The sequence below is a fragment of the Oryx dammah genome, unplaced genomic scaffold (assembly GCF_014754425.2).
Source record: "Oryx dammah isolate SB20612 unplaced genomic scaffold, SCBI_Odam_1.1 HiC_scaffold_6, whole genome shotgun sequence".
Lineage (NCBI taxonomy): Eukaryota > Metazoa > Chordata > Mammalia > Artiodactyla > Bovidae > Oryx > Oryx dammah.
Genome location: NW_024070190.1, coordinates 31,216,344 through 31,242,440, shown reverse-complemented (window position 1 = coordinate 31,242,440; position 26,097 = coordinate 31,216,344). Strand labels below are relative to the sequence as shown.

Below are 26,097 nucleotides of genomic sequence, written 5' to 3'. Positions count from 1 at the left end.
ATTTGGAATAGTGCTTGGTCACTAAATACTTAAAAAAAAAAACACAAAACTGAATGAGTAAGATACAATCCTTGCCTTGAAGAGTAACAGTTTTGTAACAAAGACATATGCAATAATATTGCAAGGGGAGATACAATGAATTCAGTAAGAGGATGCTGTGGGACTTTTAGAGTGGAGAAATCAGTTCCCAATTAGACTTATTTTTCTTGCATAACTACTCAGTTGTTTTCTTTCAGTTCTCACTTTCTTCATGCCAGTTCAGGCCCTTGTTTCATTATGCTTACAGTAATACAATGATCAGAATATCACTGCTCCCCAAGGAAGCTTTTTGCATTTCTGCTTCTACACATTTGGTTACACACGCTCATCTAAAATGTGCTTCACCTTCTAGAAGTCTATCCGGAATAAAATGAACCACTGACTGCAAAAGAAGAAGATAAGTCAGAAAAAAAGAAAATTTAAAAACAAATCTAATTTGAAACTTCACATGTACTCAAGAAAATATCAGTTATAAAGGCAGAACATGCCTCTATGATTAAAAAAATAGAGAACAAGAAAGACCTGTAGACAATTAAAACTAGCAAGGGGAGATAAGAAAGATTTCCTAAGTGAACAGTGCAAAGAAATAGAGGGAAACAATAGAATGGGAAAGAACAGAGATCTCTTCAAGAAAATTAGAGATACCAAGGGAACATTTCATGAAGAGATGGGCACAATAAAGGACAGAAACAGTATGAACCTAACAGAAGCCAAAAAAATTAAGAAGAGGTGGCAAGAATACACAGAAGAACTATACAAAAAAGATCTTAATGACTCGGATAACCACAATGGTGTGATCACTCACCTACAGCCAGACATCCTGGAGTGAGAAGTCAGGTGGGCCTTAATAGCATCATTACAAACAAAGCTAGTGGAGAATTCCATTGAATTCTAGCTGAACTATTTCAAAGCCTAAAAGATGATGCTGTTAAAGTGCTGCACTCAATATTCCAGCAAATTTGGAAAACTCAGCAGTGACCACAGGACTGGAAAAGATCGGTTTTCATTCCAATTCCAAAAAAAGGCAATGCCAAAGAATATATTCAAACTACCACTGCATTCATTTCACATGTTAGCAAGGTCATGCTCAAAATCCTTCAAGCTAGGCTTCAACAGTATGTGAACTGAGAATTTCCAGATGTACAAGCTGGATTTAGAAAAGGCAGAGGAACCAGAGATCAAATTGCCAACATCTGCTGGATCATCAAAAAAGGAAGAGGATTCAGAAAAATATCTACTTCTGCTTCGTCGACTATGCTAAAGCCTTTGACTGTGTGGATCACAACAACCTGAAGAAAATTATTCAAGAAATGGGAATACCAGACCACCTTACCTGCCTCCTGAGAAACCTGTATGCAGCGCAAGAAGCAACAGTTAGAACGGGACATGGAACAACGGACTGATTCAAAACTGGGAAAGGAGTACATCAAGGCTGTATATTTTCACCTTGAGTATTTAACTTATATGCAGAGAAAAGAACATCATGTGAAATGGTTGGGGGAATGAAGCACAAGCTGGAATCAAGGTTGCTGGGAGAAATATCAATAACCTCAGATATGCAGATGACACCACTCTTGTGGCAGAAAGCAAAGGGGAACTAGAGTCTCTTGATGAAGGTGAAAGAGGAAAGTTAAAAAGCTGGCTTAAGACTCAACATTCAAAAATCTAAGATCATGGCATCCGGTCCCATCACTTCATGGCAAACAGATGAGGAAACAACGGAAACAGTGACAGACTATTTTCTTGGGCTCCAAAATAACTGAGAATGGTAACTGCAGCCATGAAATTAAAAGACGCTTGCTCCTTGGAAGAAAAGCTATGACAAACCTAGACAGCGTAATAAAAAGCAGAGATATCACTTTGCCAATAAAGGTCCATATATCGAAGCAATAGTTTTTCCAGTAGTCATGTATGGATATGAGAGTTGGATCACAAAGAAGGCTGAACACCAAAGAAATGATGCTTTCAAACTGTGGTGCTGAAGAAGACTCTTGAGAGTCCCTTGGGACTGGAAGATCAAGTCAGTCCATCCTAAAGGAAATCAGTCCTAAATATTCACTGGAAGGACTGATACTGAAGCTGAAGCTCCAATGCTTTGTCCACCTGATGCGAATTGCTGACTCATTGGAAAAGACCCTGATGCTGGGAGAGATTGAAGGCAGGAGGAGAACAGGGGAATACAGAGGATGATATGGTTGGATGGCAGCACTGGCTCAATGGACATGAATATGAACAAACTCTGGGTGATGGTAAAGAACAGGGAAGACTGTGATGCTGCATTCTATGGGGTTGCAAGAGTCAACACAACTTAGCAACTGAACAACAACAAAACTGTGATTGCTCATTTCCTCATATTTCTTAATATACTGTCAGGAAATTACAAAAAGTTATCACCCTGGACCACTGCCAAAAAGACAACAGAATGGAAAAGAGAAAATAGAAGAGTGAATTATGGAAAAGCAGAGACTCAATACAAGGTCTTCCATCATACAAGATCTTTTCTCATTCAGAAATACAGACAACATAATTCAGAAAGTATTAGCAGAACATTTCTCATTTAAGTAAAATGAACAAAACTTACTTGTAATTCAGTGTATGCTTATGAAATCTCAGAATACCAAGAACAGGAAAATCCTCAGAGTTCCCAGAAAAAAAAAGCCCTTCCTCGTCTTTTACAAAGGAATGAGAATCAGTCTAGGATCAGATATCTCATAAGGGAAACATATGCTTACTAATTACAGCATCACTGCTCAACACAAATACATGTGAGCCACATGCATAATGTAATATTTCCTAACAACCACCTTGAAGAAAGTAAATAGAAACAGGTAAAATTAATTTTAATAATATATTTTACTTAACTGAATATATCCCAAATAGCATGATTTCAACATATAATCAATATGAAACTTATTGAGATATTTTACATTTCTACTGAGTTTTTAAAATCTAGTGTGTATTTTACAATTATAGCACATCTCAATTTAGACTAGCTACAGTTTCACGTTATTAACATAATATCCAAAAGAATTCAAAAGTTAACTTGAACAGATTTATGTTTTTCATTGAATGCTCTTTACTATAGTTGGGAACATATTTTACCATGGGCATCTACCCAAAAAAAGGAAGGGGCATGTAAGGATAGCCTGGCATGTACTGAGAATTCCTGTCATTTAAAAGCAAATACAGACAGAAAGTACTCAGATGAAATACACGATTGGTTCATCCTGTTTTATTTAGATTTCTTTACCTGTCAAATGAAGGGAATGGTTGGATTAGATCAGTTCTTAACATGGTAGGGGAGTGAAGTATGGGAAATGTGGATGGACTGCTTCATTCTGTCCTTACTCCCAACTTCTCTTAAAATTCTAATAGGCTCAATTACAGTGGGGAAGGGAGAGTATGCTGAAAGGTGAAAACACAGCATGTATTATCTGAAAATGTAATCAGATGACTCCCCTTCCACTTCTCCACCCTCATTCTTTGGGTCTTAACTTAGAAACACTGGATGTTATGCTGCTATGCCTAGGGTGTTTTTTATGGTTCTCAAACTTCTCTTCAAAGAACTCCCACAGTCATTTAATGTTAACAGAGTGACCTAAACACGATCTCCTTTTCATTAATGAGAAAGATGACCCTCAAAAGGATTAAATGATTGTTTTCAATTTTAAGTCTAACAATTTTTATTTATTTTTTCTTTTTTTAAAAAATTTTTATTTTTACTTTATTTGACTTTACAATACTGTATTGGTTTTGCCATACATTGACATGAATCTGCCATGGGTGTACATGAGTTCCCAATCCTGAACCCCCCTCCCACCCCATATCATCTCTCTGGATCATCCCCATGCACCAGCAGCCCCAAGCATCCTGTATCCCGTATCGAACACAGACTGGCAATTTGTTTCTTACATGATAGTATACATGTTTCAATGCCATACTCCCACATCATCCCACCCTCTCCCTCTCCCTCAGAGTCCAAAGGTCCGTTCTATACATCTGTGTCTCTTTTGCTGTCTCGCATACAGGGTTATCGTTACTATCTTTCTAAATTTCATATATATGTGTTAGTATACTGTATTGGTGTTTTTCTTTCTGGCTTACTTCACTCTGTATAATCAGCTCCAGTTTCATCCATCTCATTAGAACTGATTCAAATGTATTCTTTTTAATGGCTGAGTAATACTCCATTGTGTATATGTATATGTAGCTTTCTTATCCATTCATCTGCTGATGGACATCTAGGTTGTTTCCATGTCCTGGCTATTATAAACAGTGCAGCAATGAACATTGGGGTACATGTGTCTCTTTCAATTCTGGTTTCCTCGGTGTGTATGCCCAGCAGTGGGATTGATGGGTCATAAGGCAGTTCTATTTGCAATTTTTTAAGGACTCTCCATACTGTTCTCCATAGTGGCTGTACTAGTTTGCATTCCCACCAACAGTGTAAGAGGGTTCCCTTTTCTCCACACCCTCTCCAGCATTTATTGCTTGCAGACTGTTGAATCGCAGCCATTCTGACTGGTGTGAAATGATACCTCATTGTGGTCTTGATTTGCATTTCTCTGATAATGAGTGATAACAATCTTTTTAAATTATGGCAGTTGCCCATCTTGAATCCACACTAAAAATAACGTAAATGTGCATATAAGAATAGTTTCAGTTGAAGCTCTTGAGTAAACATTTAACAGGTTTGCTTTAAAGATGATAGCTACCCATTTTGTCAAAAGACATAAATGAAACTGAATCACATATGTAATTTTGATATAATCACATATATAAAATCTAAAAATTAGAGCTTAAGTAAATGGAAACTATATAATTTTACATAAGAAGTCCCAGCTATCCTTCAATATTTAGAGATTCATTTTTTAGTTTAAAGAATTTATTCTAAAAAATGGATATAGAAAATTATCCTAAAATTTTATATAAATGATTGTATTTTCAGCTTATGTAAGTCAACAAAACAAAGTATAGTTCACGTTCATCAGGTACAAGAGATAAACTTTTGCTTAAAATCTAACTGCTAAAAATCAAAGGCAAAGACAAAAAATCTTTAAAACAGGCAGTTTAAAGGGCTGAAAGAAAAGAGTTTCAACCCAGATTTCTTTATTTAGTGAAAATACTTTTCAAAGAATGAAGACAGGGCTTCCCTGGTGATCCAGTGATTAAAAATCTGCCTTGCAATAATGCAAAGGACATAGGTTCAATCCCTGGTCCAGGAAGACCTTACATGCCTGGGGGCAACTTAGCCCATGCGTAACAATTTCCTGAGCCTGCTTGCCCACAACTAGAGAAAGACTGTGGGCAGCAACAAAGACCCAGCACAGTCATAAATAAATAAATAAATATTTGAAAAAAAAAACTACCTTAAAAAAAGAGAATGAAGACAAAATAAAAATGTTCTCAAATGAAGGAAAACCAAGAGAATTCGTCACCAGCAGAACTGCTTTAAAAATGTTATCCTTCAAGTGTGAAGAAAGTGATACCAGAAGAAAATATGGCAGTTAAGGAATAAATAAAGAACAACAGAAATACCTAATACTTATTACAGATAAATTTAACAGACTATTTTGGCAGTCGAAATAAAACCTTAAAACAGTATCTGGAAGAGTTTTCAACTTATGTAGCTGTAATACATATGATGTATGCTTAGTTGCTCAGTTGTGTCCAACTCCTGCATGGACTATAGCCTGCCAGGCTCCTCTGTCCGTGGGGATTCTCCAGGAAAGAATACTGGAGTGGGTTGCCATGCCCTCCTCCAGGGGATCTTCCCAACCCAGGGATCGAAGCCAGATCTCCTGCATTGTAGGTGGATTCTTTATCGTCTGAGCCAGCAGGGAAGCCCAGGAATACTGGTGTGGGTAGCCTATCCCTTCTCCAGGAAGGGAGTCCCAACCCAGGAATCGAACTGGGGTCTCCTGCATTGCAGATGGATTCTTTCACCAGCTGAGCTACCAGGGAAGCCTAATACATATGATACTATACCATAAACTGAGGAGAATACTCCACTTGAAGCAGTAAACTATAAATTCTTAGTGAAGTGTGAAAAATTAACTATGTATTGATATATTATAATCCCAGTAGCAACCATTAAAGATACACAAAATATACTTAAATTCCTCTGCCAAAATCAATTAAAATGAAATATGAAAAAATCTTCAGGGATTCCCTGGTGGCTCAGTGATGAAGAATCTACCTAAATGCAGGAGACACAGGTTCGACCTGTGGTCCAGGAGGATCTCCCATATGCTGAGCAACTGAGTCCACATGCCACAACTACTGAGCCTGTGCTCTAGAGCCTGGGAACTGCAACTGTGCAGCCCACATCCCACAACTACTGAGCCTGTGCACCCCAGAGCCTGTGCTCCTCAATGGGGGAGGCCACTGGAATAAGAAGTCCATGCACCTCAACTAGCGAGCAGCCCTTGCTCACTGCAACTAGAGAAAAGCCTGTGCAGCAAGGAGGACTCAGTTCAGTTCAGTAGCTCAGTCATGTCCGACTCTGCGATACCATGAATCACAGCACGCCAGGCCTCCCTGTCCATCACCAACTCCCGGAGTTCACTCAGACTCAAGTCCACCGAGTCGGTGATGCCATCCAGCCATTTCATCCTCTGTCGTCCCCTCTTCCTCCTGCCCCCAATCCCTCCCAGCATCAGGGTCTTTTCCAATGAGTTAACTCTGCATGAGGGGGCCAAAGTACTGGAATTTCAGCTTTAGCATCATTCCTTCCAAAGAACACCCAGGGCTGATCTCCTTTAGAATGGACTGGTTAGATTTCCTTGCAGTCTGAGGGACTCTCAAGAATCTTCTCCAACACCACAGTTCAAAAGCATCAATTCTTCGGTACTCAGCTTTCTTCAGAGTCCAACTCTTGCATCCATACATGACCACTGGAAAAACCACAGCCTTGACTAGATGGACCTTAGTCGGCAAAGTAATGTCTCTGCTTTTCAATATGCTATCTAGGTTGGTCGTAACTTTTCTTCCAAGGAGGACTCAGCACAGCCAAAAATAAATAAATAAACAAAATTTTTTTTAAAATCTCCAAATAATCTGAAAAGAATGCAGGAAAGAAGTAAAAGAGTAACATAAAACGGGAAAACAAACAAATGGTAGACCTTAATCTAAACATATCAAAAATTACATTAAATATAAATCATCTAAATACATTAAGAGGTAGAAACTGTCATATTGGATAAAAAAAAAGATCCAACTACATGTGGTCTATAAAAAACCTATTTTAAATACAATCATATAGGTAGGTTAAAAGTAAAATGATGGAAAAAGATGTATCATGAAAAGTGAATCAAAATAAAGACAGAGTAGCTACATAAATATCAGACTATGTGGACTTTAGAGCAAAAGAAATATTACCAAGGCTAAACAAGGTCAATTATATAATGAAAGAGGGTCAATTCACCAGGTAGACAGAATAATCCTAAGCGTGCATGTACTTAGTAAGAGAGTTTCAAAACATCTGAAGGAAAAACTGATAGAACTGAAAAGATACAAACAGACAAATTCACAAATAAAGTCAGAGATCAACTCCTTTCTCTCAATAATTGAGAGAGACAGGAATAGATAACCAGTAAGGATATGGAAGATGGAAAGATCAGTGGTTGCCTGGGACTCGCCAGGGAAAAAGTGGGAAGGCAGGATTACAAATGGGCACAAAGACATCCTACGGGGTGATGAATATATTCATTATTTTAATTATGCTGGTGGTTTCACCACTGTATACATCCAATTAGTATATCAAAACCTCATCAAACACTTAAATATGTGCTGCTTGTTTTGTTTTTGTTTGTTGTTCAGTTGCTCAACTGGGCACTAAGCCTTGACGTGACAGACAATTAAGAATTGCTATTTCGTTTGCTGCCACAAGCCCCACTGGTCACCAGAGTCAAGCTATTAAGGATGTGTCCTCCCAGTGGCAGTCACAAAAGCTGGAAAGTCAGACATATACACAAGCTTCTCGTTCAGAGATACCAGCAATCTGGGACAGGGTACAGGGAGAGCACAAAAATGATGCCCACTGGCCGGCCCAGTCTCTGAAGAAGTTTATAGTCAGACCATAGATGTGTGTTTAATTAGAAGCCTCCCCTCAGGCCACAGCCATGAAGATAAGTTAGTAAGCCTCTTTACACAAAGATTGGGGTGTATTTCATGCTGGTTATCTGTGCTGTGCCCTGGAATGGGCTAATCAGTTAACTGTTTCTCCGTTTGTTATAGCCCCACGGGACCTGAGAATGTAAACCCTAGTGGCCACTAGAGGCAAGTGATCAAAGGATGTGTCCTGGGTGCCAGCTGCAAAATCAGGATGCTAGACATGCACACAAAGCCCCCTCTGGGAGACACCAGTGACCTAGGGCAAGGAAGAAAGGTATGCAAAGATGGCTCCTACTGGCCTCTACAATCTTTAGAAAGTATTTCAGCATGTCTCTGGATGTGTATTAAACCAGAAGCCTTCTCCCCAAGCCAAAGTTCCAAGATAAGCAAAGGTACCTGTTTCACAGAAATACTGGCAGTGTTTCAGTCTGCTACATCCGTGCTGTGCCCTGAGGGTGGTAGCCAGTTAAGAATGGTTTCTGTATTTGTTACAGTCCTATGGAACCTGTGAACATAAACCCTGCTGCCCACCAGAGGCAGGTGATCAAGGGGTGTCTCTTGGGCAGCTGCTGCAAAGAACAGGGTACTGGATGTGCACAAGCTCTTCTCAAGGAGATACTGGAGACCTGGAACAAGGCAGAGGGAGAGTGCAAGCTTCTGTCTTAGGAGAATATTTCAGTAGGCTCCTAGATATGTGTTAAATTAGATGTCTACCTCTCAGGCCAGTGCTGTAAGATAAGCAAATAGGCCTCTTACACAGAAAGACTGGACACTTTTCACTCAACTACCTTTGCAGTGGTCCCTGCAGGGTAGCCAAGCATGAGCACGTAAAGAACTGCTCTTTAGTTCACTATAGCCTTGTGGGTCTTTCAGATGCAAGTCCCGTTGGCTTTCAAATCTGGATATTCTGGGGCTTACCTCGCAGGTATAGGTCTCAAAAGCTGGGGTGCCAGATGTGAGATTTAAACTTCCCACTCCTTAGTCAGAAGCTCAGATCTGTGAGTTCCCTCCTGACCACACTGGTTACTGTACCAGGAGTGGAGTTTATGGTGAGATTGTGTCTCAACCTTTTCTACCCATTTCGGTGTGGGTTTTTTCTCATTTGTTTGATGTGCTGGAGTATAGGAGTGGCTCATCTAGTTTTGGAGTTTCTTATTCTTCCTTATACAGTTGTAGATTTGGAGTGTCCATGGGAGGAGGTGAGGTCAGGATCCTCCTACATAACCAACTTGACCCAAAACCACTGAATATAATCGAGGGTAAAATTATGTGTCTCAGACTAAAAGTGCTCTGTTGCTGCTGCTGCTGCTAAGTCGCTTCAGTCGTGTCCAACTCTGTGCGACCCCACAGATGGCAGCCCACCAGGCTCCTCTGCCTATGGGATTTTCCAGGCAAGAGTACTGGAGTGGGGCGCCATCACCTTCTCTGAAAAGTGCTCTAGGTAAGATCAAAAATGGCTCTCTAGTAAGAGTATCACTAAGGGCATGACTGTTATTCTAAGGAGAATATGGAGTCCTGAACAAGTTAATTTATAGTATGATCTCTCTTTTCTCTTTTCACATCCCTTTTGTCTTCCATGTAGATAAAATCAGATCAAGATGAATAGATCAGCCAGTGGGACGCGGTGGAAAGGAAACAGAGATCCTCTTTGCTCTGATCAAAGCTCAAGTTTTTCTACAAAGTACTTTAAAAACTCTATCCATGCTGCTGCTTCTCCAAGTCATTGGCTAGCTATGCAAAATTGGTTACTACAAGCAGCAAGCAACTGTCTTATCCATTGTACTTGGAGATGCTGATGATATTAAGGCTGCACAGAAAGGAGATAGGACATATTCAAGTCATACACTACATATTTTTAGTCCTTTTAATGTCCTTCCTGCTTACCTATGGCTACTCTAAACCTTCTTGGTATTCAGTACAAAAATATTCTTAATCAGCTTGCTACTGAAATTCATTAGCACTCTACTCACTTAAAAACTGCTTAATTTTAGGGCTGTGTATGCTTTGTGATTATTTTGAACTATTCTAAAACTAAAACTTACAAGTTTAGATCTGTTAGGTATCCTGGGATACAGTATGTGTGAAAGCCATGACAAAACAAAGTTGAAATATGAGCTACTGGCTAGAGTCCAACCATCTGATGACAGAAATTCAAACTACAAAAAAATAGCCTCATTCTTTTCTTTGTTTCAACCCACATTGGAATAATATATATTTTACTTCTGCTACATCAACATTTGTGGAAATTTGTGTTCATGAGCAAACAAAAATGAAGCCAAATTTTCTCCTGAATATCATTTTAATATATTACAATTTTCCCTCATGATTATTTTAAAAGAAAAGCAATTATTCATTATTCTGACTTTTTATCAGAATCAGAAATATGCTTGGCATACAAGACATTTAGTAACCATTCTGTCCATATAACAGGTCTTTCAATAATTAAAAAACAAAACTACAAAGTTAAATGCCAAAATGTATGTAAGCAATTAGAATATATAATGATTCCCAAAGGGGGAGAAATTCCTTAAATGACCAGATAATTTTTACTAACCTACCTAAAGTGTTGCTTCATTTTCCCTGTCACACTGGAAGCAAAGTACAGTTTTATTTAAAGTTACTGCCACATATTAGATTTCATCTGGGTATTAAATAATTTGACAGTACAAAATATTTTGCCATCATAAAACCCAGGAATATCTCTCTCAATCCTTTTTCTCTGTCTTACACATGTCATCTTTAATCTCTCCTTCCACATGTCACAAAATAAGGTGTTAAAACTAATTCAAAAGATTCAAAATCTAAAAAGTCAGTGCAATCAATGGAAACTGTCTGGTTTAGCAGCATTTAGTACACTCACAGTGTTATATAACTACCACTTCTATCTATCTAATTCCAAATAGTTTCATCACTCCAAAACAAAAATAAACAAAAAACACCTTGTGCCCATTAAGCAGTCAGTTCTCATTCCCCCAACCCAGCTGCTGGCAATTGACAACCTGCTTTCTATCTCTAGATTTACCTAGATATTTTATACAAATGAAATAATATGCCAATATAAAATAAAAAAATTTTAAAGCAATCATATAATAAGTGGTCTTGTGTGTCTGGTTTGTTGATGATTTTTATTTTTTTAAATTTATTAAGATTTGTTTTGTAGCCTAACACATGGTCTATCTGGTCTATTCTGGAGAATGTTTGATGTGCTTGAGAAGAAATGTATCCTGATACTCCTGAGTGAAGTGTTCTATATATGTCTGTTAGGTTTAGTTGGTTCATAGAGAGTTAAGTCCTCTGTTTCTTTAATGACCTTCTGTCTAGTTGTTCTTTTCACCACTGAAACAGGGTTATGAAGTCTCTAACCATTATTATAGAACGATTTCTCCCTTCAATTCTGTCAATCTTTCTCTCACATATTCTGGAGTCTGTTATTTGGTGGGTGTATACACATATATTTATCACTGTTATATCTGCTTGATGAACTAATCCCTTTATATATAAAAATGATTTTTTATATAATGTCTTATGGTAAAGAATCAGCCTGCCAATGCAGGAGATGCAAGACACGTGTTCGATACCTGGGTTGGGAAGCTGCCCTGGAGTATGAAATGGCAACCCACTCCAGTATTCTTGCCCAGAAAATTCCAAGGACAGAAGAGCCTGGTGGGCTACAGTCAATGGGTTGCAAAGAGTCAGACACAACTGAGGGACTGAGCAGGCATGCAACATTCTTCTAAAGTGAGTTTCCTGTGGACAATATATAGGTAGATCATATTTTTTATCTCCTGTCAGTCTCTTGTCTTTTAACTGGTGAGTTTGTTTTAGATTTAAATTGATTATTAATATGGAAGGACTTGCTTCTTCCATCTTGTTATTTGTATGCTGTATGTCATGTCTTTTTTATCCCTTCATTTCTCTGATCTTGCCTTCTTTTGTGTTTGATTTTTTTTTTTCTAGTGTACTATTTTAATTCACTCCTCATTGCCTTTTCTGTATATTTTTTAGTGATTTTCTTAGTGGTTAACCTGAGGATTACAATTAACATCTTAAATTAATAATCTACTTTGAATCAACATTAACATATCTGTAATTGTTGTTTTACAAATTTCTTTTAAATCATATAGAAAACAAAATAGGAGTTAAAACTCCAAAACAATACTGACTTTTCTATTTTCTGATATACCTTTACAGGTCTTTATCATTAAAAATTTTTCTTTGTGTAATTTTGGTTACTATTCAATATACTTTGATTTCAGCCTAAAGGATTCCAGTTAGCAACAAACTTCCTCTGCTTTTACTATCTAGAAATTGTCTTAATTTCTCCTCTGGGACTCCTATTATGCATATGTTGGTATACTTGCTTTTGTCCTACAAGTACCTTAGGCTCTATTCATTTGTATTCATTCCTCTTGCTCTGCTCCTCAGACTGGACATCAACTGACCTATCACCAAGATTCTGATTACTTAATCTAGCTGCTCAAATCTATACTGAACTCTTTCAGTAAATTTTTTATTTTATCTACTTTTCAGTGCAATAATTTTTAAAATTTTGTAATTATATTTGGCTGCACTGGGTCTTTGCTGCTGAGCACAGGCTTTCTCTAGCTGCAGCAAGCAAGGGCTACTCTTAGTTAAGGTACAGTGCACAGGCCTCTCCATTGCAGTGGCTTCTCCTGTTGTGGAGCACAGGCTCTAGGTGTGCAGGCTCAGTAGTCATGACGCAAGGGCTTAGCTGCCCCATGGTATGTGGGATCTTCTTCCCAGATCAGGGACTGAACTTGTGGCCCCTGAATTGGCAGGTGGATTCTTAACCACTTCACCATCAGAGAAGCCCTCAGTTCAATAATTCCTACTCAATTACTTTTCATAATTTTAACTCTTTATGAATATTCTCTATTTATTAATACATAATACTCCCTATTTCCTATAGCCCCTTGCCTATGGTTTCTTTTAGCTCTTTGAGCATATTTAGGATAGCTGATTTAAAGTCTTTGTCTAGTAAGCACAATGTCTGGATTTCCTTGGGGAAGGTTTCTATTTCTTTTTTTCCCCTCCTATTCTGATAACTGTTGATAAGCCATGAAATTCTTCAAACTGAAAATTAGACATTTTAAATATTGCAATGTCATAATTCTGGAAATCAGATTCTCTCTTTTTCCCAGAGTCTGACACTGTAACTTACTGAGGACTATAGTCATCACTTTGTTTAGTGATTTTTCCAAACTATTCTTGCAAAGACTATTCTTCCTCATGTGTCATCAGTGAAGTTTCTGCTCTATTATTTAAGCAGTCATCAAGTGCTCTCACAGAAATTTCCTTAAATGTTAGATGCAAAAATAATGAACCAACAAACAAAACACATCCCAGCTATTTTAGTGTTTGTAGATTGGCTCTGAGCTAGGGTGCTCTTTTGATGTTTAGCTGCTGCTGCTGCTAAGTCGCTTCAGTTGTGTCCGACTCTGTGCGACCCCACAGACGGCAGCCCACCTGGCTCCTCCATCCCTGGGATTCTCCAGGCAAGAACACTGGAGTGGGTTGCCATTTCCTTCCCCAATGCATGAAAGTGAAAAGTGAAAGTGAAGTCGCTCAGTCGTGTCCGACTCCTAGCGACCCCATTGACTGCAGCCTACCAGGCTCCTCCGTCCATGGGATTTGCCAGGCAAGAGTACTGGAGTGGGGTGCCACTGCCTTCTCTGTGATGTTTAGCTAGACTCTCCTATAACTTCGCCTTAACTTACCTCCGCTTCCATGGAGCACAACTATCACCAAGAAATACAAGGCCACTCAAGTCTTTTCCAAGTATGCATCAGGCCCTGAGCATCACTTTGGATTCCCTAGGCAGTAGCCTTTCAAAGCTCTTATTCCCTGAAATGTCTTTATTCTCATCCTCCTCCTTCCTAAGCTTTTTAGTCTGTCTACTGCTGGTCCTACCTGCCGTCTCTTGGCCTGATGGGTTATAGGTGGTATACATATCTTTAAATTTTTAAAATGATGACATTTTGAGGTGGGTGAAACAAAAGGCAAATCTTTGTGCTGGTAGCTCAGTAAACTATCAGATGAGTTAAAAGGCACACCCACTTTTTAAAAAACAAAACTGTATACGTTGCCCTTTACTGAATTCCCCATCACTAGTAAGCCACAAAAGGAATGTAGGTTGCCATTCCCATGACTGCTGCTAAGCGGGGAAATAGGGCATGGTAGGCAGGTAACCAAAAGGTCACCACACTTTCTTTCCAAAATGTATTGGCTTCTTTCTTCAGTAAACATTACCCTTGTTGCTATAACTGTTTTTTATTAGATTTCAGTGATCCAAAAAGTTGATTTTGTCCATTTTGGGCAGCATAATGATTTGCTTCAGTGAAAGAACTGATTTTTTTACTGAAGAAAATGACAGAGTCATTTTTCCCACCATGTCTCCCAAAAGCATTTGTAAATTATTACCTTTAACTTATAATATTAAGCCCTTTATTTTCTTTCCTCACATCTCATTTCTTCAGGCTGGTTCATCTAGATGAGACATCCTTTCCTCTGTTCTTCAAAACTTCTATTCAAACTTAAAAGTATTCTCTAGAAACTATTCTCTAAACTTCCAGGTTGAGTTAAGTGCCCCTTACTTACACTGCCATAGCGCCTGTTCTTTAACAAATCATCACATTCCTGAGATTACCTGTTACTATCTCTGTCTGTCCCACCAAAGAGCAACTTGACAGCAGTCACATCTGTAATGCATTGCCTTCAGGAATAGTTTTATAACAAGCAATGAATCTCAACCAGAGGGGTATAATCTCAACATTTTAGATTACAGGCTCCTCTTTTCTACTCCTAAAGCCTAGCATAATGCCTAACATCCAGCAGGTACACAATGAATATAATTGTTGCATGGACTTACATAGTTTAGGCGATACAGAGAAACAAAGTAGCATATAATGAAATAAATACCACAATCTTATTTTTCACTGTAGCAACTTACGTTCTGGTTGTTTTTCATTGGGTGTTATGGATCGCACAAAATCTTGTGGTGTCATAAACACTTCAGATTCACCATGCTCACTGATTACTTTCAAGGTGGCAAAATAGCGGAAGATTTTATCTGGTGTGGAATATGCACGAATCCTATTCTCATATTCCATCACCTAAAATTAGAAATTCAGAAAGTGTTACTGTATTAAGCAATTCTCATTTTCATGTATTTTCTCTTACTTGGGAGAAATTTTATACCATTTTTCCTATAGCTGTTTTTTTTTAATATTAGAAATTACTTGTGTCTCAAAAACCTATGATATACTATTCATAGTTCAGTTGAAGCAATGATTGTATAAGTTTTGTTTAGAATGTTTTTTAAGGTGTTTTTTTTTTAGTTGGAGGATGATTGCTTTACAATGTTGGTTGGTTTCTGCTGTACAGCATTATAAATCAGTCATAACTCTCTCCATATATATATATGTGTGTGTGTGTGTGTGTGTGTGTGTATGTGTATATGTGTGTAAATCCCCTCCCTTTTTAAACAACTTTATTTTATTTAAATTTTGGCTGTATTGGGTCTTCATTACTGCATGAGAGCTTTCCCTATTTGCTGCCAGCGAAGGTAATCTCAGCTCTAGGGTGTGCAGGCTCAGTAGTTATAAGCCCACAGGCTTAGTTGCCCTAAAGCATGTGGAATATTCCTGGACCAGGGATTGACCAGTGTCCCCTGCAATCCAAGGTGTATTCTTAACCACTGGGCCACCAGGGAAGCCTTACAAGTTTTTGAATAGTTTCCTAATTTCCTAAATCATTGAAAGCAAGCAAAAGAAAAATGTCATACAAGAATTCAAAAAGTCTCAGTCAAAGGCTCCATACACATGAGAGCCTATCATTTTTGAAATACCAAGTTTTCTGGAAGGGACTAATTTTACAGTTTTACTTTCATGCAATTTCCTGAATTCTAAAACAAAACAGACATGGGACTTTCATAGATCTGAACAACTCTTTCAAATACAAATTACATTAAACAACAGCATAAAAAATAAAATTACATATCACAGAAATGCAACTATTAACACGTCTGAAGCAAAGACTTTTACTTTGGACGGAAACATTAGACTTCCAGAGAACATTTAAATATAGCATATTTAGAAAAGAGTAGATGTGGGAAGAACACAAGAAAATATTTGAATAGGAACAAAATTATATATGGCATACATTTAACTAAAAGAGTATAACATTAACATAAAAGCTAATATAAAAGTTAATATAATGTTAATATAAAAGTCCATTTCTTTATCTAGCCCCCAAGATCCCATCTGTACATGAAACATACAAAAATACTGTTATCTTTTGCATAATATTCTTGTACAACCTATATAGTACTTTGGTGAAAAGATTTCTCTCATACCTGAATTTTATATGTTGAGATAACCAATACTAAATAGTATCTTATAAATAACTGGCTAGAAAATATGTCAAGGCAATATGATCAATTATTGGATTATTATTTAGATCCATACAATATGGATCTAAATCCATATTGTAAGGCAATTATCCTTCAAATAAAAATTTTAAAAATCAATCAGTGAATTCAATGTATATAAAAAACATTATTCAATGTCTATAATTTAAAAAAATTATTAATGTTTTAATTTGCTTTATTAACACAGCTATTACTGTAACTGTCATTTCTGGCTAGATGGTCACTTTGAGGTCACTGAGAGCAGCTGGTTAACAATGGACTCAATTCCATTACCAGATGTGCTTTCAGTCACCAAGAAAGGAATGCTAATTTGTAACTATACCTGACAGGAATCTTTCTAAAGCTAATTTGCATTAAAATCTGAATACTGATTTCAGAAAATTTTTCAATAGATTTGGCACATGGCAGACACACTAAGCATTCCCTTAGCAGCCTTTCAACCCCTTAGCAGCCTTGAAACTTAGCTACAAGTCTTAAACCAAAGGCATTTTATATTTTACTACATCTGCTGGGTCATACCAGCTACAAAACAAAAATAATCAGTTTGAAATATTTAGGATATAAGCCACAGCTACTGTCAAAGATGGCTTTGTCAACTAAAATGTTAAGTCAATCATATGTAAGATAAAGGTAGAAAAAGAACAACTTAAAAGTCAATGATTTACAGACTGAAAATCAGATTCTTCACTGTTACCCAAAAAATACACTGCTGAATATTACTGATTAGTTTTAGTTTGAAATAATAGGTAAAGTAACAGACTTCCTGCATTTCTGCATTTTTAGAGTTTAATATAAATATATGGTATAGTATATTTTTGGTTTTTTTCACTTAGCAATCTAGCTTTTTTTAAAGTTTTTATTGAATTTGTTACAATATTGTTTCTTCTCCAAAAGGCACGTGAAAAGATGCTCAACACCACTAAGTATCAGAGAAATACAAATTAAAACTATAATGAGGGGCTGATACCAGTCAGAATGGTCATCATCAAAAAGTCCACAAACAATAAATGCTGGAAAGGGTGTGGTAAAAAGGGAATCCTCCCACACTGTTGATGGGAATGTAAACTGATACAGCTACTACAGAGAACAATATGGAGGCCCCTTAAAAAACTAAAAATAGAGCTACCACATGATCCAGCAATCCCACTCCTAAGCATGTATCTGGAGAAAAACACTGTTTGAAAAAAATCCATGTATCCCAGTGTTCAATGCAGTACTGTTTACAATAGCCAAGAGATGGAAGCAAACTAAATATCTATTGACAGATGAATGGATAAAGAAGAGGTGGTACATATACTCAAGGGAATATTACTCAGCCATTAAAAAGAATGAAATTATGCCATTTATAGCAACACAGATGGACCTGGAGTTTATCAGAAGGACAAATATCAAATGATATTGGCTTATGTATGAATCTAAGTAAATGATAGAAATGAACTTATTTGCAAAATAGAAACAGACTCATAGACTTAAGAGAACAAACTCATGGTGAGGGGAGGGACAGACTCAGAGTTTGAGACTGACATGTATACACTGCTATAATGAACAAGGAATACTGTATAGCAGGGGGAATTCTGCTCAATATTCTACAATAACCTAAATGGAAAAAGAATTTGAAATAGATACTTGCATGTGTAAACTGAATCACAGTGCTGTACACCTGAAATTAACATAATATTGCTAATCAACTATACTCCAATGTAAAATAAAAAGTTTGTTGTTTTTTTTTTTAAAGAAGACAGATAACAAGTATTGGTGAGGGTATCGAGAAAAGCGGACACTTCTGCACTGCTGGTGGAAATGTTAAATTGATTCAGTCACTGTGGAAAACATTATGGAGGTTCTTCAATAAATTAAAAATAGAACTACCATATGACCCAATAATCCAGCTTTTGGGTATATAGCCAAAGGAAATGAAATCAGCATCTCAAAGCGGTATCTGTACTCCATGTTCATTGCAGCTTTGTTCACAATAGCCAAGGTATAGAAAAAAATCTATGTGTCCATCATGGAATCTCAAGGGACTCCAAAGAACCAATATAATTTTGAAAGAAGAACAAAGCTGGAGGACTCTAACTTTCTGATTTCAAAACTTATTACAGTCATAAGAAGAATGTGGTATTGGCATAACGATAGGCATATACACCAAACAAACAGAAAAGAAAGCCCAGAAATAAACCCTCATATATATCATCAAATGATTTTTGACAAGGTGCCAAAATCATTCAGTGGAGAAAGCAAAGTCTTTTTGACAAATAATGTTGGGAAAACAAGCTATCCACATACAAAACAAAAAACATACACAAAAATGAAGTTGGGGGCATCCCTGGTGGTCCAACGGTTAAGACTTCCAATTCCACTGCAGTGGGCACGAGTTTGATCCCTAGTCAGGGAAGTTCTCTATGCTGTGAGATGCAGTCAAAAAAGAAAAAAACAAGAAAACTTTAAAAAAAGATGAAGTTGCACCCTTATCTAACTCCATATTCAAAAATTAACACACAGTGAATCAAAGACCAAAATGAAAGATCTAAAACTAGAAAACTCTTAGAAGAAAACATAGAACAAAACTTCAAGACACTAGATTTAGCAGTGCTTTCCTGGATGTGATGCCAAAAGCATATGCAACAATAGAAAAAAAAGAAAGACTTCATGGGTGTACCTATGGCTTATTGTTGTTTGGCAGAAAACCACAAAATTCTGTAAAGCAATTATCCTTCAACTAAAAAAATAAAGTGGCCAAAAAAAAAGGTACCTTATATAAGTTAAAAAACACTTGCTGTACATCAAACAGTAATATCAATAGGTAAAAAGGTAATCCGCAGAAATTAGCAATCAGATCATATAGAAAACTACTAAAACTCCATTAAAGAAAATTTTAAAATGGGCAAAAGATGTGAACAGACATTTCTCCAAAGAAGATATACAAATGGCCAAAAAGCACTTGAAAAAACACTCAACATCATTGATCATCAAGGAAATGCAAATAAAAACTACACCAAGATACTACCTGGGATCCATTAGGATGGCTAATATCAAAAAAACAAAAATAACAAATGTTAGCAAAGATGTGGTAAAAGAGGAACCCTTGCTGGTGGGAAGGTCAAATGGTGCAGCACTGCCAAAAACAGTGCTCCCATAAAAACAAGCACTTCCATTAAAAAACAAACAAACAAACAAACACACAACTGAAAACAGAATTACCATATGATAATGCAATTTCACATCTGGGTATATACCCCAAAGAGTGAAAAGCAAGGTCTCAAAGAGACATGTGTATACCCATGTTCAGGGCATCATTATTTACGATAGCTTAAATGTGGAAGCAACCTAAATATCCATAAACAGATGAATGGATAAACAAAACATGGTATATACATACAGTGGAATACTACTCAGCCCTAAGAAATTCTGACATGTGCTACACCATGATAACCCTTGAGAACTAGGTGCAATAAGCCAATTACAAAAATACAAATACTAAACGAATCCACTTGCATGAGGTTTTTCTTTCTTAGGTATTCAAAAATCAGAAAGTGGAATGGTGGTTGCTAGGGGGATCGGGGAGAGGGGATAGAAGGGAGTTATGCTTAATGGGTATAGATTTTCAGTGTTATAAGATGAAACATTTATGAAGATGGATGATGGTGATGGTTGCACAATGTTATGAATGTTTTTATTACCACTAAACTGTACACTCAAAATTGGTTAAGATGGTAAATGTTATGGTATATGTGTTTACCACAGAAAATATTGGAAGAAAAAGAAAAGAGACCTTGGGGGAGTACTGGAAGAACTAACAAGAAAAAAACATGAAAAATATTTAAAAGATATACAAGATGCACCGTAAGGATTCAAAAGAAAAGAAAGGACATTTAAAAAGAATTCCAAAAGAAAAGAAATGACAGTGAATCAGGACTGAAGCAATGTGTAAGAATTTTTCAGAATTGAGAACTTGAGGTTTCAAAAGGGACAGTAAAATTAAAACTAAAAAAATAAAACAAAGCTAAATAAAATAAAAGAGAGAAGCATGCACAAATTAACAACAATAGTATGCCATGAAATAAGTGATATGACTGTCCTAGACCTTTGTACTTGATAATTTTTTTTAATTAAAATAAAATAAAACACACAAGACAACCAGGCCATGCACAGGAATAAAAACAAATTCAGGACACTTGTTTACATCTGAAGAGGAACGGAGAAAAATGAGGTTAGAGTACACAACAATGTATTTTTTATATTCACTGTTTCTTCTTACAAAAAAAGGAAAACACAAAAAACTGAAGCAAATATAGCCAAATGTTAAAACCTGATAAAAGTGAGTGTGGGTACATGTATATTTATTATAGTAGTCTCTATTTTTCTCATTGGATATTTAAAATATTACAGAAAAATCAAGAGAACATAAAAGAACAAAAGCAAAAAGTTTACATGAAAATGATGGCTCAGAGGTAAAGAACTGGCCTGTAGTGAAGGAGACACGAGAGGTGGGAAAATCCCCAGAAAAGGAAATGGCAACCTACTCCAGTATTCTTGCCTAGAAAATCCCATGGACAGAGGAGCTTGGTGGGCTACAGGCCATGGGGGTCACAAAGACTGAGCCACGGACATGACTGAGTACTGAGCATGCAGGCATGGTGATATCAAAGGCAGCATGTAAAGACAGTAGCAGTTTGGTTTTCCAGGGTAAAAATCTGAATAGGATAGTATCTAGAAAAAAGTGCACAATCAAAAATGAAGCTTGCTGCTGCTGCTGCTGCTAAGTCGCCTCAGTCGTGTCCAACTCTGTGCGACCCCATAGACGAAAGCCCACCAGGCTCCGCTGTCCCTGGGATTCTCCAGGCAAGAACACTGGAGTGGGTTGCCATTTCCTTCTCCAATGCATGAAAATGAAAAGTGAAAGTGAGGTCGCTCAGTCGTGTCCGACTCTTTGCGACCCCATGGACTGTAGCCTACCAGGCTTTTCCATCCATGGGATTTTCCAGGCAAGAGTACTGGAGTGGGATGCCATCATCTTCTCCGAAAATGAAGCTTATTATTTTTTAATTGAAAGATAATTGCTTTACAATATTATGTTGGTTTCTGCCGTATATCAACATGAATATCAGCCATAGGTATACCTATGTCCTCTTCCTCTTGAACCTCCATCCCACCTCCCACCCCATCCCGCCTTGATAAAAGGTTGTCACAGAGCCCCGGTCTGAGTTCCCTGAGTAATACAGCAACTTCCCACTGGCTACCTATTTTACAGATGGTAATGTATATGTTTCCATGCTACTCTCTCCTTTCGTCCCCCTCTCTACTTTCCCTCTCCCGGTATCCACAATCTGTTCTCTGTGTCTGTGTCTCCATTGAAACAGAAAGTGTCAGTCACTCAGTCATGTCCAATTCTTTGCAACCCCATGGACTGTAGCCCTTCAGGCTTCTCTGTCCATGTAATTTTTCAGGTGAGAATACTGGAGTGGGTTGCCATTCTCTTCTCCAGGGGATCTTCCCTACCCAGGGATCGAACCCAGGTCTCCCACAATGTAGGCAGATTCTTTACCATCTGAGCCGCCAACGGAAGTCTTCTTCGCTGCCCTGCAAATATGTTCATCAGTACCACTGTTCTAGATTCCAAATATATGCACTAATATATGATATCTGTTTTTTCTGACTTACTTCATTCTGTATAATAGGTTTTAGGTTCATCCATCTTATTAGAACTGACTCAAATGCATTCCTTTTTATGGCTGAGTAATATTCCATTGTATATATGTACTACAACTAAAAATGAAGCTTGTAATTTAATTAATGAGAGAAGAATCTTCAACATGTCTATATACAGACTATGTAAAAGAATGAATAACAAAGAGTAACTAAAAAAAAGGATAGAGAAAGAATAAGTGTTTAAACAGGTTTGTGGGGACAAAATGACAAATGGGATGATTGCCTATTCACTGAGACTTTAGTGAAAGAAAGACTATATTTCAGATTTAGATTAAAAAGGGTTTATAGCTTTGGGAGTTACCAATTAAGTAAACTACACTGATAGCTTTTATTTTTTCTGTGAAGTATAGGATATAGTCAACTCAATTGCTAAGTAGAAAGTAGAAGCAGAAAATGGAAGATTCAAAAACAAATGTTTATTTGGGTCATTTTAGCCCTACATTATAAAATGTAACATTTGACTATAAATGAAACTGCTGGTGGCAAGTTAAATTTGAACTTTCCTTAAGTTCACTCAGGGCAAAAGATTAAATAGATGTATCATTTTGGAAACATGGCATGATGGATAATTAACTTGTAATGCATAAATTCTGTTTAAATTCACTTTAACCAGAAGTGTATTTGGGGAATGACATATTTAAGAGCTTCCTCCAAGTAAACAGAAGATCCGAATTCTCAAAGGAACTATTCTTGCTTGCAGTTATACATGCTCCCCAGCACACATAAAGTAACTCAAATTATCTTGTATTGATTAGTTATATTTTTTAGCAAGTAAAGGTAATTTTCTGAATTTCAATGTCAACATGCAAAATGTTTAAGAAATTCAGCCTTTTGACTTTTCATCACATGTCTGCTGAATTCAAACACCCACCATCACAGGGATTACTAGAGAGGAGCTAAAACTTTTCACAGGTAAAGCTATATACAACAACATACTTTGTTAAAGATTTTAAATGCTAGAGTTATGTAAAGTTTATGCTGTCCTCAAAAGGTAGTTGATTTGTAGACTTCCAAAGAGATCTTCTTCTGCCTTTATAATTTGGCATCACAGATCCGTATATCACAGACTCAACTTCACATATATGAGAACATTCAGCATAAGATCCAAAAAGCAATGATCACCTTACATAGTTGAATTGAAGAACAAAGGAAAGATATATTAATCTTGATTACAAATCCTACATTCTTCTCACTACCCCAATTAACTTCACATTAAAAGAATACATTTGCCTTAGAACATGATGGAAAATTGCAAAGAAATGAATCACTTCAAAGAGAATATAAATCATCTGAAATATCTGATAAAAGACTCAACAGCATTATTCTAAAAAATAATTAACTATAGTTCTAATTAATTTATAAGATTGTGTTCCATACTTTTCTATCTCTGAATCCAGAACGTTTCTTCTTTTTCTCTTCTGGATAAGGCTCAAGACAAACATCTGCAGCCTTTTTTTCAGCATTACAATCTTCCCCTTCCTCTTTACTCTTCCCTTTATCACCAAGTTCACTCTTGATGTTGTTTGCAGATGGTGGAGATTCTGCAAGGGCCCTGGATATGCAAAAAATAAAAATTAAAAAATCTATCAATCAAGAAGGTCCATCATATTAAACAAATAAAGATTCTCAGGTAGAGCTTAGCAGGAGTAACAGCAATGAAATTCATTAAAGTTCTATAAGAAAAGGTTGCTCAAAAAATTAAAAATAGAACTAACATAAAATCCAGCAATTCCACTTATGATTATATATCCAAAAGAACTGAAAGCGGGGTCATGAGGAGATTTTTGCACTCATGTTAATAGCAGCATTACTCATAATAGCTAAAACATGGAAACAACTCAAATATATACTGATAGATAAAATGGATAGAAGAAATATGGTATACTCATATAATAGAATATTAAGCCAGAAATCAACGCCTTTTCCATAAAAGAGACAACTGGAAGAACAGAAGTACATGCAGGAACAGGATGGTCAGGTAACACTCACCTTTTCCACAAAAGACCAGTACTTGCAGTTACTGCAGATGCTCCAAGAAAAGCCACCATCATTAGCCGTCGCCTGATCTGGGTGGGCTGTGATCCTCCATGGTACAATCGAGAGCCCACTGCCAGCTCTGCCAATGCAGAAAGTGAGTTAAGACGAAACATCCTATGGACAAAAAGTAGAAATATTATTCCTAGCAAATGGCAGTGACAGTGATGATCATGATAATAACAGTATTAAAGCCAATAAACACTAGATATTTAATGGCAGACAGTATTCTAAACACTTGACAATACCACGTATTAGCCCATTAAATCCTCAGAAGAATCAAATGAGACAAATACTACGACCCATAAACCTGATATATCAGTCAAGGTACAATTAGAAGAAACCACATGGTAATTTGAACAGGGAAAGTTTAATATAAAGCATTATTAATTACAACAGGCAAAAAAGTACTAAGGGATAGAGACTTCAGATATAGGGAGCAGTCACTACTTACAGGGCTATTTCAGAGCAACAAAAAAGAAATATATCTGTAAAGGGCCACTCCCAATTGGGCTGAGATCAGACACTGTGGTGAGGACGCAGCTATGGATGTCTGAGAAATTTGCTAAGTGCTATACCAAAAGAACTCACTGTAAAGCCATCCACAAGTGACTGAAGGAGAAACAGGCATTCCTTCTAGATTACATGACTTTTTGTAGTGGCAATTCATTTAAATCACAAAAAGTAACCATTCTTCTTTTTGATTTTCTCAAAGCATAGTTTACTTCTTTCTGATTTAAATTATCTTGTACTTTGTACATATACTCACATATTCACATATTTGTAACATACATAAGTTTGCCCCACCTTCAACATACACACTTGGTTCTGAGTTTCCTTTAAGGTCAAAATTACTCTTTACCTTTCTGAAAACAGTCTAACACAGTGGTTGTTACATTATAACTGCTTAAAATATTTAACAATTTTACTTTAATGTGAAAAATGTCAAGTTATAAATCACACAGGTACTGGCTCTGTACATTTAAGTACATTTCTCAGCCCCAATATACTATGTCTTTTGTTGTTTGGGTCCAAGTCAAGTTAGACTATTTAGCTGTCTCCCTGAGCTGGTTACTGACTCTTCTCTGAGATCAATACCTATAATCTCAAGTATATCTTTCTCCTAGCCTCCTTCATTCAACCAAGCTCCAACATCAAAGTTGGAGCTAAATCTTGCCCTTACAGATAAAGTGGGAAATAATTAGTTTTTTCTATGTCATATAACCTAAGCTTCAGCAACACAATTCTTACATCCCTTCCTATCCTAGAAGTCACCTCCTTTTATTGCACATAATCTAGCAAATTCCAGCACCAAGGAGATTGTCCTTTTGTTTTCTTCCTGTCAGTCAACTTCCAATTCATTTTTAAATTAACATTTTCCAAACCCACAAGTGCATTCATACACAGCATTGCTTTTGTCTGTAACAAAAACAAGCATAACTAAAATATTCATATGTGGTGAAAACATTATTCATCACTGACAACAGTAAGAAAAGGGCACTTGAAAGTTTTCAACGTGAAAGACAAATAACAACCAATTCAAAAACTGGACCAGGGATTTCCCTGGCAGTCCAGTGGTTGATTCTGTGCTCTCTCTTCTGAAGGCCTAGGTTCAATCTCTGATTGGGGAACTAAGGTCGCGCAAGCTGTGTAGCATGGCCAAAAAAAATCTAACTGCATAGCAGATGTGGAAGACAAACAGGAAAAAAACTAAAATAATAGCGACAACATTAAGTAATACAGGAATCCAA

The 26,097-nt window shown here is 36.9% G+C and overlaps 1 protein-coding gene across 4 annotated transcripts in view; it reads right to left on the bottom strand.

Moving 5' to 3' along the window:
• The window catches only part of MICU1 (mitochondrial calcium uptake 1), a 224,317-nt gene that overhangs the window by 163,042 nt on the left and 35,178 nt on the right, over window positions 1–26,097 (bottom strand). For all 4 annotated transcript variants that reach the window (XM_040242494.1, XM_040242495.1, XM_040242496.1 and 1 more), the window contains exons 2-4: window positions 24,302–24,463; window positions 23,690–23,864; window positions 15,125–15,287 (exon numbers count right to left, since the gene is read on the bottom strand). In XM_040242494.1, coding sequence (XP_040098428.1) covers window positions 15,125–15,287; window positions 23,690–23,864; window positions 24,302–24,462 — 499 coding nt within the window. In that variant the 5' untranslated portion in view covers window position 24,463. The remainder of the gene's footprint in view (window positions 1–15,124; window positions 15,288–23,689; window positions 23,865–24,301; window positions 24,464–26,097) is intronic.